This window comes from Giraffa tippelskirchi, chromosome 2 (assembly GCF_054371585.1).
Source record: "Giraffa tippelskirchi isolate mGirTip1 chromosome 2, T2T-mGirTip1v1.2.pri, whole genome shotgun sequence".
Taxonomy (NCBI): Eukaryota; Metazoa; Chordata; class Mammalia; order Artiodactyla; family Giraffidae; genus Giraffa; species Giraffa tippelskirchi.
In genome coordinates this window covers 84,732,427-84,744,648 of record NC_137276.1, presented here as the reverse complement: position 1 = coordinate 84,744,648, position 12,222 = coordinate 84,732,427, and the positions used below count along the sequence as shown (strand labels likewise).

The following is a 12,222-nucleotide window of genomic DNA, read 5'->3' as shown; positions in this document are numbered from 1 at the left end:
CACTTTTTCATATTTAAATACTATGATATCAAAATATGTGCACAGAGGGAAGAGTGAAGGACTTATGCAGAAATATAATAGTGGTTGGCTATAGAACTATGGGTATTATTTTTGGCTACAACTTTTTATATTTTTAAAACATCCTAAAATGTACATCAAGAAAATTAGAGATACCAAAGGAACATTTCATGCAAAGATAGGCTCGATAAAGGACAGAAATGGTATGGACCTAACAGAAGCAGAAGATATTAAGAAGAGGTGGCAAGAATACACAGAAGAACTGTACAAAACAGATCTTCACGACCCAGATAATCACGATGGTGTGATCACTCACCTAGAGCCAGACATCCTGGAATGTGAAGTCAAGTGGGCCTTAGAAAGCATCACTATGAACAAAGCTAGTGGAGGGGATGGAATTCCAGTTGAGCTATTTCAAATTCTGAAAGCTGATGCTGTGAAAGTGCTGCACTCGATATGCCAGCAAATTTGGAAAACTCAGCAGTGGCCACAGGACTGGAAAAGGTCAGTTTTCGTTCCAATCCCAAAGAAAGGCAATGCCAAAGAATAGTCAAACTACCGCACAATTGCACTCATCTCACATGCTAGTAAAGTAATGCTCAAAATTCTCCAAGCCAGGCTTCAGCAATACATGAACCGTGAACTTCCAGATGTTCAAGCTGGTTTTAGAAAGGGCGGAGGAACCAGAGATCAAATTGCCAATATCCACTGGATCATCGAAAAAGCAAGAGAGTTCCAGAAAAACATCTGTTTCTGCTCTATTGACTATGCCAAAGCCTTTGACTGTGTGGATCACAATAAACTGTGGAAAATTCTGAAAGAGATGGGAATACCAGACCATCTGACCTGTCTCTTGAGAAACCTGTATGCAGGTCAGGAAGCAACAGTTAGAACTGGACATGGAACAACAGACTGGTTCCAAATAGGAAAAGGAGTACATCAAGGCTGTATATTGTCACCCTGCTTATTTAACTTATATGCAGAGTACATCTTGAGAAACACTGGGCTGGAAGAAACACAAGCTGGAATCAAGATTGCCGGGAGAAATATCAATAACCTCAGATATGTGGATGACACCACCCTTATGGCAGAGAGTGAAGAAGAACTAAAGAGCCTCTTGATGAAGGTGAAGGAGGAGAGTGAAAAAGTTGGCTTAAAGCTCAACGTTCAGAAAACTAAGATCATGGCATCTGGTCCCATCACTCCATGGGAAATAGATGGGGAAACAGTGGAAACAGTGTCAGACTTTCCTTTTTTGGGCTCCAGAATCACTGCTGATGGTGACTGCAGCCATGAAATTAAAAGATGCTTACTCCTTGGAAGGAAGGTTATGGCCAACCTAAATAGCATATTTAAAAGCAGAGACATTACTTTGCCAACAAAAGTCCATCTAGTCAAGGCTATGGTTTTTCCAGTGGTCATGTGTGGATGTGAGAGTTGGACGGTGAAGAAAGCTGAGCGCCGCAGAATTGATGCTTTTGAAGTGTGGTGTTGGAGAAGACTCTTGAGAGTCCCTTGGACTGCAAGGAGATCCAATCAATCCATCCTAAAAGAGATCAATCCTGGGTGTTCATTGGAAGATCTGATGTTGAAGCTGAAACTCCAATACTTTGGCCACCTCATGCTAAGGGTTGACTCATTGGAAAAGACCCTAATGCTGAGTAGGATTGGGGGCGGGAGGAGAAGGGGAAGACAGAGGATGAGATGGTCGAATGGCATCACCAACTCAATGGACATGGGTTTGGGTAGACTCCGGGAGTTGGTGATGGACAGAGAGGCCTGGCGTGCTGCAATTCATGGGGTCGCAAAGAGTCGGACACGACTGAGCTACTTAACTGAACTGAACTGAAAATGTACATCTGATCTTATAACTGCAAGAATATTTTTTCAAATTTAGCAGTCACCCAAAGGGAACTCTGGAAATGTGTAATTGATACAATCCAAGTAAGTTACTTTCAGTTTTATCATTAATCACCCACTTAAGATAGGACGGAATTTCACAAACCAACCGCAAATGGTAGCAGAAGAGATTGACTTGCTTCCTGGCATGATGCCTGAGGATGGTATATGAGAAGATTCCTCAGAAGTTACGGCCTTTGGTTTTTTCAGGGCTGTTTTCCTGGGGTGACCAGCACAGTGGGTTATAAACATTATTGCTTGATTACCAAATGTTATACTCACTTCCACTTGGTGAATAGTATGTGCCCTCATTGCTCTTATCAACTCTCACTCCAATGGGCTCAATACTGAGGGGATGTGCTGCTTTGTTATGGAAGGTGACTCGGATGGTGTCTCCCACCTCTGCAGAAATGACGGGACCTAGGCATAAAGAGAGAATTATTATCCTCCCTGATATCTAACCTACAGAATACATAAGACAGTTGATTTCTCTGTCTTGTCCTCTAAAAAGAACCTCTGGAAGCAACATGCTTATTGTGGCAAATGGAAAGCTTGGTTTTTTCAAAGTCCATTCTCAATTTGACATGGGGAGTCTGGAAAGAGATGAGAAGGGTTTTTTGAGTTAACTTCAAGTAATGAAATTTGTTACCATGTTTAACCAAGTCGGTTCGCAAGCTTTACACAGCTATAAAACTACTCAGTACCTGCACTCTCCTCATCCTAGTTTACTGTGGACCAGACGTGTGCTATTTGATCCCAAGAGCCAGGAGAATGCCATAAACATTGACCACCCAAAGGGGGTAAGTTAAATTTGTCTTGGATGTGAAAAGCAACACTGTTGTGTATTTCCATCACCAAAGTTAATATTATTACTAAATAAAGAATAAAAACATATATAGTACACAAGTATTTTATGTAATAAATAAAATGATATTTATTGAGAGCTTCCTATGTGTTCTGAGTATTTATGTGAATTAACTCATTTAATCCTTATGACTGCTTTATGAGGTAGGGACTATTGTTGTTGCTGTCATTCTCGTTTTATAGAAAGGAAACGTGCACAGAGAGTTGAGTATTTCAAAGGTCACACAGCTAATAGGTGAACAGTGAGGACAATCTGAATCCCTGTGCTTTCTATTCTGCCATGTGCCTTTGCAAGAAGAGATCTCTGGGTTCGGCCCGGGGTGAAGGAGGCTCTAAAACAAACCCACTGTCTCATTAGTAGCTGGATTTTATTTCTAAGGGAATGTACCTTTAACTAAAAGCAGAAGCTAATAGTTTCATTGTCTATTAAAACAAAGTCACCCCTTAACTCTTTGGAGAAAGAAAAAAGACATTCAATTGGAGTCAGCTTGGCTTTTCATGTTGTGATTTACTATGGGTAAATTTACATTTGGGCAAATGATTGGCTACTGCATTTTATTGATGTCTGCTCCTCCATGAATAGTTTGTATGTAGAAATCATGCTGCAGATTCTGAAGCTTCTGTTCTTTTTTTTTTTCTTTTTTAAAATTTTTATTTTAATTGGAGGCTAATAACTTTACATTATTGTGGTGGTTTTCCCATACATTCACATGAATCAGCCATGAGTGTACATGTGTCCCCCATCCTGAACCCCCCTCCCACCTCCCTACCCATCCCATCTCTCAGGGTCATCCCAGTGCAGCAACCCTGAGCACCCTGCCTCATGCATCGAACATTTCTTATGTTGGTTGTAGTTCAAAGGAAGAGTACATTGGTGCTGTCATTTAGTTGCCAAGTTGTGTCTGACTCTTTTGTGGCCCCATGGACTGTAGCCCCCCAGGCTCCTCTGTCCACGGGATTCCCCAAGCAAGAATACTGGAGTGGGTTGCCATTTCCTTCACCAGAGGGTCTTCCCAACCCAGAGATAGAACCTCCATCTCCTGCATCTGCATTGACAGGCAGATTCTTTACTGCTGAGCCACCGGGGAAGCCCAAGAGTACGTTAGTACATACGTATTCTGTGCAGACTTACCCAGGATGCCAAGATGTTCCTCTTCAGGGCCTCTCTCTTTTTGATTAGAGAAGGAGGCATCTGTGTACTCACGATAAACCAGCTTTTTATACGAGCCTCCAATTCTTGTAGGACCCTGTTCAAAAAATGCCTCTGAAGCACTGCCAAAAGAGAAAGAGTTTAGTTCTGGAGCTGAGAGCAGAACAGAGCCCAGTAGACACACAAGATACTAATTGAAAAGTTCTGACAGAGGCTTAGAATTATTACCCATGATTTTCCAAATACTCAAACAAGCAGATAGTACTAGGCATTCTGTAGAAAGAAGTTAAGATTGGGGGTGGAGATTCATGGCACAGAGATTTAATTTTTTTTTTTAAGTGAAGTGAAAAAAAATTTCAAGAGGACCCATGTCGACCCCTGACAGTTAATAACTTGTCCTACAATAGAATCTTTTAAATAAATTATGAAATATCTAAAAATAGAGTAACTACTGTTTATTGCATTTTAGCACTCAGAAACGTTCATTTATTGTCTGAAACTCACATGACGATGCAACAAAATTGGTATTATTCTCCCCATTTTACAGTACTCTGCATTTCTGTTGATAGTCTTTCGTAATTTCTTTTTCATGATATCTTTTCTTTTTTAAAAAAATTTGTCTATTTTTCATTAGAGGATAATTGCTTTACAATGTGATGTTTGTTTCTGCCATACATCAGCATGGATCAGCCTTAAGTACACATATGTTCCCTCCCTCGTGAATCTCCCTCCCACTTCCCACCCCATCCCACCCTTCTAGGTTGTCGCAGACCACCAGGTTGAGCTCCTTATGTCATACAGCAACCCATTAGCTATTTATTTTACATATGGCAATGTACATATTTCGATGCTACTCTCTCAATTCATCCCACCCTATCCTTCCCCTGCTGTGTCCAGAAGTCTGTTCTCTACATCTGAGTCTCTATTCCTGCCCTGCAAATAGGTTCATCTGAGTCTCTATTCCTGCCCTGCAAATAGGTTCATCAGTACCATTTTTTCTAGATTCCATAAGTATGTGTTAATATACGATATTTGTCTGACTGACTTCACTCTGTATAACAGGCTGTATGTTCATCCTCACTAGAACTGACTCAAATTTGTTCATTTTCATGGCTGCATGACCACGTGTTTGAACCTGGTGTCTGTTACACTGAAGTGGTCTGTTTTGTTTGTTCCTTCAGGTGATTTCTCTTGGTCTTTTAACTGGAAGTGGTTTGTCTACTTCTTCATTGTACTTACATTTCTCTCACTCTGAGTTTAGGAGAAACAGTTATCTACCATAGTCATGGAAGGCTGTACACATGCGGAAGCGCTCCTGTGTAGCTTGTGTGGGTTTAATAGTTTTTGGCCCAAGGGCTGCTTTGAGTTTGGATGCCTTCCACCCTTTCCTCAGGGTGTGCCTCCATTATCCCCTTGAGGAGGGTGTGCAGATGCGGTGGCCTGCCAGCACTCCTGGGATCCTGTGATGTGGCCCATTGCCTGATGGCACACAGGGAAAGATGCTCCTCTGGGGATCCCACCCCTCCCCTCTCACAGCCCCCAACAATGGCGCTCTACACTCTCAGTCACTCACACTCCAGCCCCTTCAGGCTGTCTCTGGCGCAGCCCACCCCAGTTCTCTCCCTGGGTCTGACCTCCAAAGCCTGAGCTTCAGCATCCAGCCCCCATCTGCATCGGGCATCTCAGGCTGGGGAGCTCAGGGCCTTGGTATTGACTGTCTGTGCAGGCCCCTCTCCATTTTTCCTTCTGCAAACTGGTTGTTGTGCTCTCCTCTGAGGCGAAGCTCCCCCTCTGTCCCGCCAGTGAGGGGACTTCCAGGGTGCAGGAACCTTTCTTCTCTCACAGCTCCCTCCCAGGGGCACAGATCCTGTCCCAGTTCCTTTCTCTCTCTCTCTCTCTTTTTTCTTCATTTGTCCTACCCAGTTATGTGGAGATTTTCTTGCCATTTCAGAAGTCTGAGGTCCTCTGCCAACATTCGGTAGATGTTCTGTGAGAATCGTTCCACATCTTGACATATTTCTGATGTATTTGTGGGAGGAGGTGAGCTCCAGGTCCTACTCTTCTGCCATCTTAATCACTCCCATCACTCCCTCCCTAGTCTCTTCATTTTACAGATGAAGAAATTAAATCTCAGAAAAGCATTTGACCTGACAAAGCTGCCTCATTCATCTCTTCTCCCATACAGACAAATGTACTGAACACCTGCTCTTTGCCAGGAACCCTGTCATATGATGATGACATACCTATAGGCAAAGGGACCCATCGTTGTCCACATGGACTTTGCATCTGTCCCAGAAGACAGACTACAGACTGTTCGATATAACAACACGTAACAAGCACAGGGTGTTATGAAACATTTCTCCTGGAGTTACGGAGAGTGGGGAGAGGCCTCAAAGGCTTTCTAAAGAAGAGATTTTAAGAACTAGCTAGAGGAGAAGTGGCATAAAAAAGATGGAATATGTGTGGTGGGGAGAATGGGGCAGGTGTTTACAAAGAGGGAATGGCCTGTGGGAAGGCTCAGAGAAGAGAGTGAGCATAGCATGTCTTATAAAATAGGGCAGGACCATAGCACGCAGGGTAAGACAGAGGGGTGGAGAATGAGGCTTAGAGAGATGGGGGATGGGTGGGAGGAACTAGTTAAAGTTTCAGTACATCTCAGGGAAGCATTAAGGATTACTGTTTTACGGGATGTCCCTGGTGGTCCAGTGCTTATGACTCTGCTTCCAATGCGGGTGTGTGGGTTTGATCCCTGGTAAGGAAAGTATAAGATCCCATGTGCCACGCTGCATGGCTAAAATATATATATATATATAAAATATATATGTAATTTTTTTAAAAGGGTTAGTGTTTTAGGAGGATTCCTTAAGTGGTTGGAAGACAGTGGTAGGGAGCCAAGTCAGTAGGCTTCTTTTAAAATCTCGATGAGGGTAGTGATGACTTCAGAGGTACTAGCAAAGAGGTTGGAGAGAAGCAAAGCAAACAAACTTCCAGAGATATTTAGGATATAATGAGGCAGCATTTGATGAGAGAAGGAGGGATTGGTGAAGGAGGGAAGGAGTCAAGGGTAATGCTCAGGCGTTGGGATTTGTGTAGAGGAGAAAGCTCAGAATTGTGGGGAAGACAGAGGGTTCAGGCTTGGACATACTGATTTGGAGAGGGCCTCATCCAACTGGGGTGTCCACTAAGCAGTTCAGAATGCAAATCTGCCATGTATAAGAGCCTTCTGGGCTGTAGATACCGTTTAGGGAGTCATTATATCTGGCTGTCAGTGTAGCAGGGACTTAAATCTCTGCTTCAGAAGTCACAAGCTTGGGGAGAGCTCAGCAATTGACCTGTTGAACAGAATTTCTACTTGAAATGATGAAAAAGTTCTGGGAGTCACAGTGCTGATGCTTATACAACCTTGTGAATACACCTAATGCTGCTAGATTATACAAGGCTGGTTTCAGGAATGGAAAGCTAACGAATCGATCTTGTTTTCAGCATTTTCTGAGGATTTTCTTGAGCATCTGACAACTTTTCTATTCTTTTTCATGGACTCAGAAGTACTATTTCTCCAACTTGAACTCACTACCAAACACCTCAATAATTATTTAGAAGTCTAGTTACTCAATTTCAAGTATCAGTTAAAATTTTAATGGCTGAATAGCCTTTTATGATTTTTTGAGGAGGAGGCATATTTTGAAATAGTATCATTTTTTTTCTGAATTACCTTCCCGGTGCTCTTAAATTTTCTTTGGTGAAGGCGTCTATACCGGAGGGTGCATAGTTCCAGATGACTTCTTCAGCAGCAATGTAGTAGTGTCTAACATTTTTGCCATGGATATTGTCCTCAGATGAAGACTTCTTACAGTCTTGTACCCAGAAAAAGGCCTGCAAACCAGCTGAAAACCACAGAGAGGAGCCACAGTTTAATGAAGCCATTGTTATCTCTCCTATGCCTTATCAATGCTGCCGGTGAAATGACAGAGAGAAACTGAGGAAATGAACAGCTAGAAACAGTACTATGAATGAGTAAACAGCTGTAAATGAATCATTCATGGAAAATTCAAGCAGTGAAAAAAAGCCTATATGGCATAGAGAAGTGGTATTACTTGTGTTTTCAAAAATGTGGACGAACTTTAGTGGGATTTCACTATGACGATCTTTTGATGATAAGAAAATAGGACACATTAATAGATAAGTGGTGTGGGGAGAAACGCACTTTCACTGTTTTATTTCACTGTTGTTTTTTTTTTTGGCTATGTCACGTGGCTTGTGGGATCTCAATCCCTGGCCAGGGATTGAACCCTTGCCCTCTGCTGTGAAACAGCAGAGTCCTAATCACTGGCCTGCCAGGAATCCCTCACTCTTTTATGTAATCAGTGAGTCAGCATTGAAATAGATAATGCTTTAATGAGAAAAAATAAATGATGAAGAGAAGCTTTGCCATATTTTAAGGGATATGATGGGATAGAGGAGGAGGGATAGAGTGATTATGTATTTTTATCACTCCCTTAGATAAAATGGTTATGCACCTGCTGTGCTGGGCCTGCTGCAGCCAAGGTCACCTTTGATGAATGAGATTATATTTGAAGTTCAAAGTAACCTACTCAAAGATCCACATTAGACCTAATTTCTTCAGGAAACCAATATTACAAACTAATATTTTTCAAGAACTGGTGATATTTCTTTTCCTTATATTATAGAGATGGAAGAGAGATTTAGCGTGCAAAACCAAGGATTAGCTGGACTCATAAAGAACAAAGTTGGTTGTATTTAACAGAATCAAGTCAAAACACAAGTTACTTTTCAGCACCAATATACACATCTTCTGGTGTTTAAAATATTGTATATTTTACAAATCTGAGTAGCTATAAGCAGTATTATACTTTTATGGTAGGACTATACATCAGGACCAATTTTTCTTTTCCAAAAATTAACGTATTTTCAGTTTTAATTACTTTATAATTGCTCCAGTCTTTGTCTTTTTTAAAAAATTACATTATGATCCATACTGTCAGAGGAATAAAATTAACAATTCAAAGCTCAGATCATTCCAAAGATACTTAGCTTTTAGATTCTAATTTCCAATAGTCACCCCATTAATATTGTAACAGAGACACGTCTCTTTTCTCAACTGACAATTAATTTCAGGTAAAGATGCCTTACCTTTCAGATGGTTTAGATTCTGACAGCTAAGCATCCATTGTCCAGGGTTCTGAGCCACCATAAGAGCATCAAAGAGGGTAGCAGGAAAGAGATTGATTGTATCAACACGGTAGTTCCTGCTAGTTAACACTTGCCCATGGAAGAAAGCTGCGTGCACATCAATTTCATTACCCATACCAAAAAGATACCATTTTACTCTGTCCTCAGCACACATGGAGAGTCCTGGGAGACTTCCAAAAGCATATCCATTCACAGCTGTAAGTCAAGAGCAGAGACTGTGACTAACATATATTGCTGCCTGGAATATTGATAGTTACTGCTACAAAAATAAAATCAGTTTGAGATGGAAAATACCTGGCACACATGTCACTATTCTTCCCTTCTGTACCCACATCAGACATTATTAATCAATCACAGCACTCTTCATTTTGGACCTGAATTCAGCCTCAGGTTTTTTGTCAACACAGTATTAGCATATGAACACAACACTGAAATGAAACCTATTTGCTCTGCTTGTTATAAACTATACACCTTGGTATGTTCATGTGTGTATTTGCAAATACAAATGTGTGCATACATACATACATATAAATTCACACACATATATAGTAAATAGAAAAAAGACATGCTTATTAATGAATCAACCATGCATCATGTTGGTAGTGGCAGTATGGATGATGTCACAGTTTTCTTGCTTGTTTATCAGAACTTTTCCAATTTTCTACAGTGATGTGAATTGCTTTTTCAATAAGAACACAAAGGAAGCTTTTTTTTTTAACTTGAAAGACAAAATTGGAAGAAATGTGAAGGAGGAAAAGATCTAAAAGGTCAAAAGCAGGATGGCCCGAGATTCTTCTAAAACACTGAGAGCCACTGTTCAAACTGGGAGGTCCTAGAGTTAAAGCAGAAATCAGTTCTGGGGAGTACTGTGAGTGAACTAAATGCAATAGGGATACCAAACCAGGCTTAGCAAGACTGGAAGTTTGAGTCTCTAACATCTATTTTGCTTAGCACAGAACAGAGGCTGGATTAAAGTATGGAAAGAGGATCTTCCAGCCAGAAATAAGCAGAAGTTGGAAACAAAAATCTGTCCTGTGTTTAATTTGTTTATTTTTATGTTTTGATTTTATTATTATTGCATTCTCAGTTTCTGCATAAGAGCTATTTTTAAGAAGCTAAACACAAACAAAAATCTACACTTATTGGTCTAGTTGGTATTAAGGGATTTGAAATTTTATGCAAATTCTAAGTGATTGACTATCTTACTAAACCCATTATTTTGTTTCTGAGAATTAAGGAGAAGCCTAGGCAGTAAAGAAAGCATTTTTAGAAGAAGTAAAGTGAGCTAAAATGTAGGGAAAAATGATGCAAAGTTGGGGGTAGTAGTGAAGGATAATATGTGTGTAAAAGAAATACCTTTTAGAATTAGTGGTTTGAACTATTTTGTTAACTATAGTGCAATGCTTTACAATATAATTTAATAATTTTTGCCTGCTTTAATTTTTAGAAGGAGTTGGGAGAATTAAAAATATGTAGATATAACACACATATATATTTAAACATAATTGATAATGATTTATCCTTATTAGTTTTGAAATGGTTTGATGTATCTGGCTTTACCTGGCTTAGAGTTTTGATTGGACCTGTTTAGCTGAATATCAATTTGCATATCCAATACGCTTTGTTACCAAGGGCATAGATTAGAATACACTACTTATTCATGTAAGGGAATAAACTTAGCATAATTCATGGACTGAGAAAAATAAGATAAAGTTAACAGATCCTGTGTAATCTTACAATACATTCTGTTACTCTCCTGGAAGTCTTCATTATCTTTTTCAACCTTCTCTGGTTCAGAGCAGTAGGTTTTAATGTTTTCTTCTAGGTACCAGCTGAGATTTTCATCCACCACAGAAAACATTACCACAAATTCTTTGTCAATATTTTTTTCTTTTTCTTCATCCAGAGAATCTGAAGTGAAAATTACTATTTCAGTAGAACTTAATTTTTAGCATGAATTTTAGCATGTGATTCATATAGTTTTAAACAATTTTAGTATTTATTTTCCTAACAGACCAGAAATCTGGACCAGTCATTCTTGTTTCATAGACTTGGAAATATTTAGGGAATTTATGTTCGGTAACCTAAATATTGCTCCATGCACCCCTTTTTCTCCTTACCCTTGCCTGCCTTTCCCTTCTGTTTTTACTAGACTCACCACCCCTCTACCTTCCCTACTCAGTCATAACACAGAAGACTTAATGTATATTTAAAGAATGAACCTCCCTGTCTACTGTCTTTGGTAATTTATTGTGACTAATAATGAGAAAATGTACCTTTTTTGCAGTGTATTAAAGGCCCGATGAGTCCTGAGGCAATGTCTTTTGGAGCATCAATGTGGGAATGGTAAATCCGGGTCACACAGTTGCTGTCTTCCTTACCAGGACCTTGTTCTGGGATGGCATGCAGTATGTACATACACTGTTCACCTGGCTGAACTTTGTCATCTGCTTTTTGCAAACCTGTGGTGTTATCAGGATAAATGGCCCCTAGGAAACGACATGCAATGAAATGACAGGTTGAATTTGAATGTGTTTGAACTTAAAAGAAAAAAACAGATGGTCTGTTAATTCATTCAGCAAACATTTATTCAATATCTAGTATGTATCCCCTTGGGAATGCAGTGATGTTCTACTTGAGCACAGAAGAATAAGAGGCTAATGGCAACAAGGTTTGGAAGTTTCACAGAAAATGTCATTTTTGATACTTGACTGAGTCTTCAAGAAGCAGTAATAGATGAGTCAGGAGCATAGTGACTTCTGGGTGCTCAGTCATGTCTGACTCTTTGAGACCCCATGGACTGTAGCCTGCCTGCCAGGCTCCTCTGTCCATGGAATTCTCCAGGCAAGAATATTGGAATGGGTCGCCATTACCTTCTCCAGAGGATCTTCCCATGTCCATCATTGGCAAGTAGCTTCTTAGCTTCTTTACCATTGCGCCCCTTGGGAAGCCCCATAGTGACTTTGGGTTTGCAATTAAAAAAAAACAAAACGCTTGTTCTGAGAGTTCAGAATTAGGGTCACGTTAAAATGCAATGTAATTGTATTTAAAAAACAAAAGCAAAAAAATGTGTTTGCCCT

General features: G+C 40.2%; 1 protein-coding gene across 6 annotated transcripts in view; it reads right to left on the bottom strand.

Moving 5' to 3' along the window:
- The window catches only part of LOC145539788 (ceruloplasmin), a 56,053-nt gene that overhangs the window by 31,029 nt on the left and 12,802 nt on the right, over positions 1-12,222 (bottom strand). For all 6 annotated transcript variants that reach the window (XR_014077955.1, XR_014077954.1, XM_081573914.1 and 3 more), the window contains exons 3-8: positions 11,419-11,631; positions 10,880-11,053; positions 9,083-9,337; positions 7,644-7,815; positions 3,914-4,053; positions 2,200-2,337 (exon numbers count right to left, since the gene is read on the bottom strand). Coding sequence is in view for 4 of the 6 variants with exons in the window: in XM_081573914.1 (XP_081430040.1) it covers positions 2,200-2,337; positions 3,914-4,053; positions 7,644-7,815; positions 9,083-9,337; positions 10,880-11,053; positions 11,419-11,631 (1,092 nt within the window). In the remaining 2 variants the exon portion in view is untranslated. The remainder of the gene's footprint in view (positions 1-2,199; positions 2,338-3,913; positions 4,054-7,643; positions 7,816-9,082; positions 9,338-10,879; positions 11,054-11,418; positions 11,632-12,222) is intronic.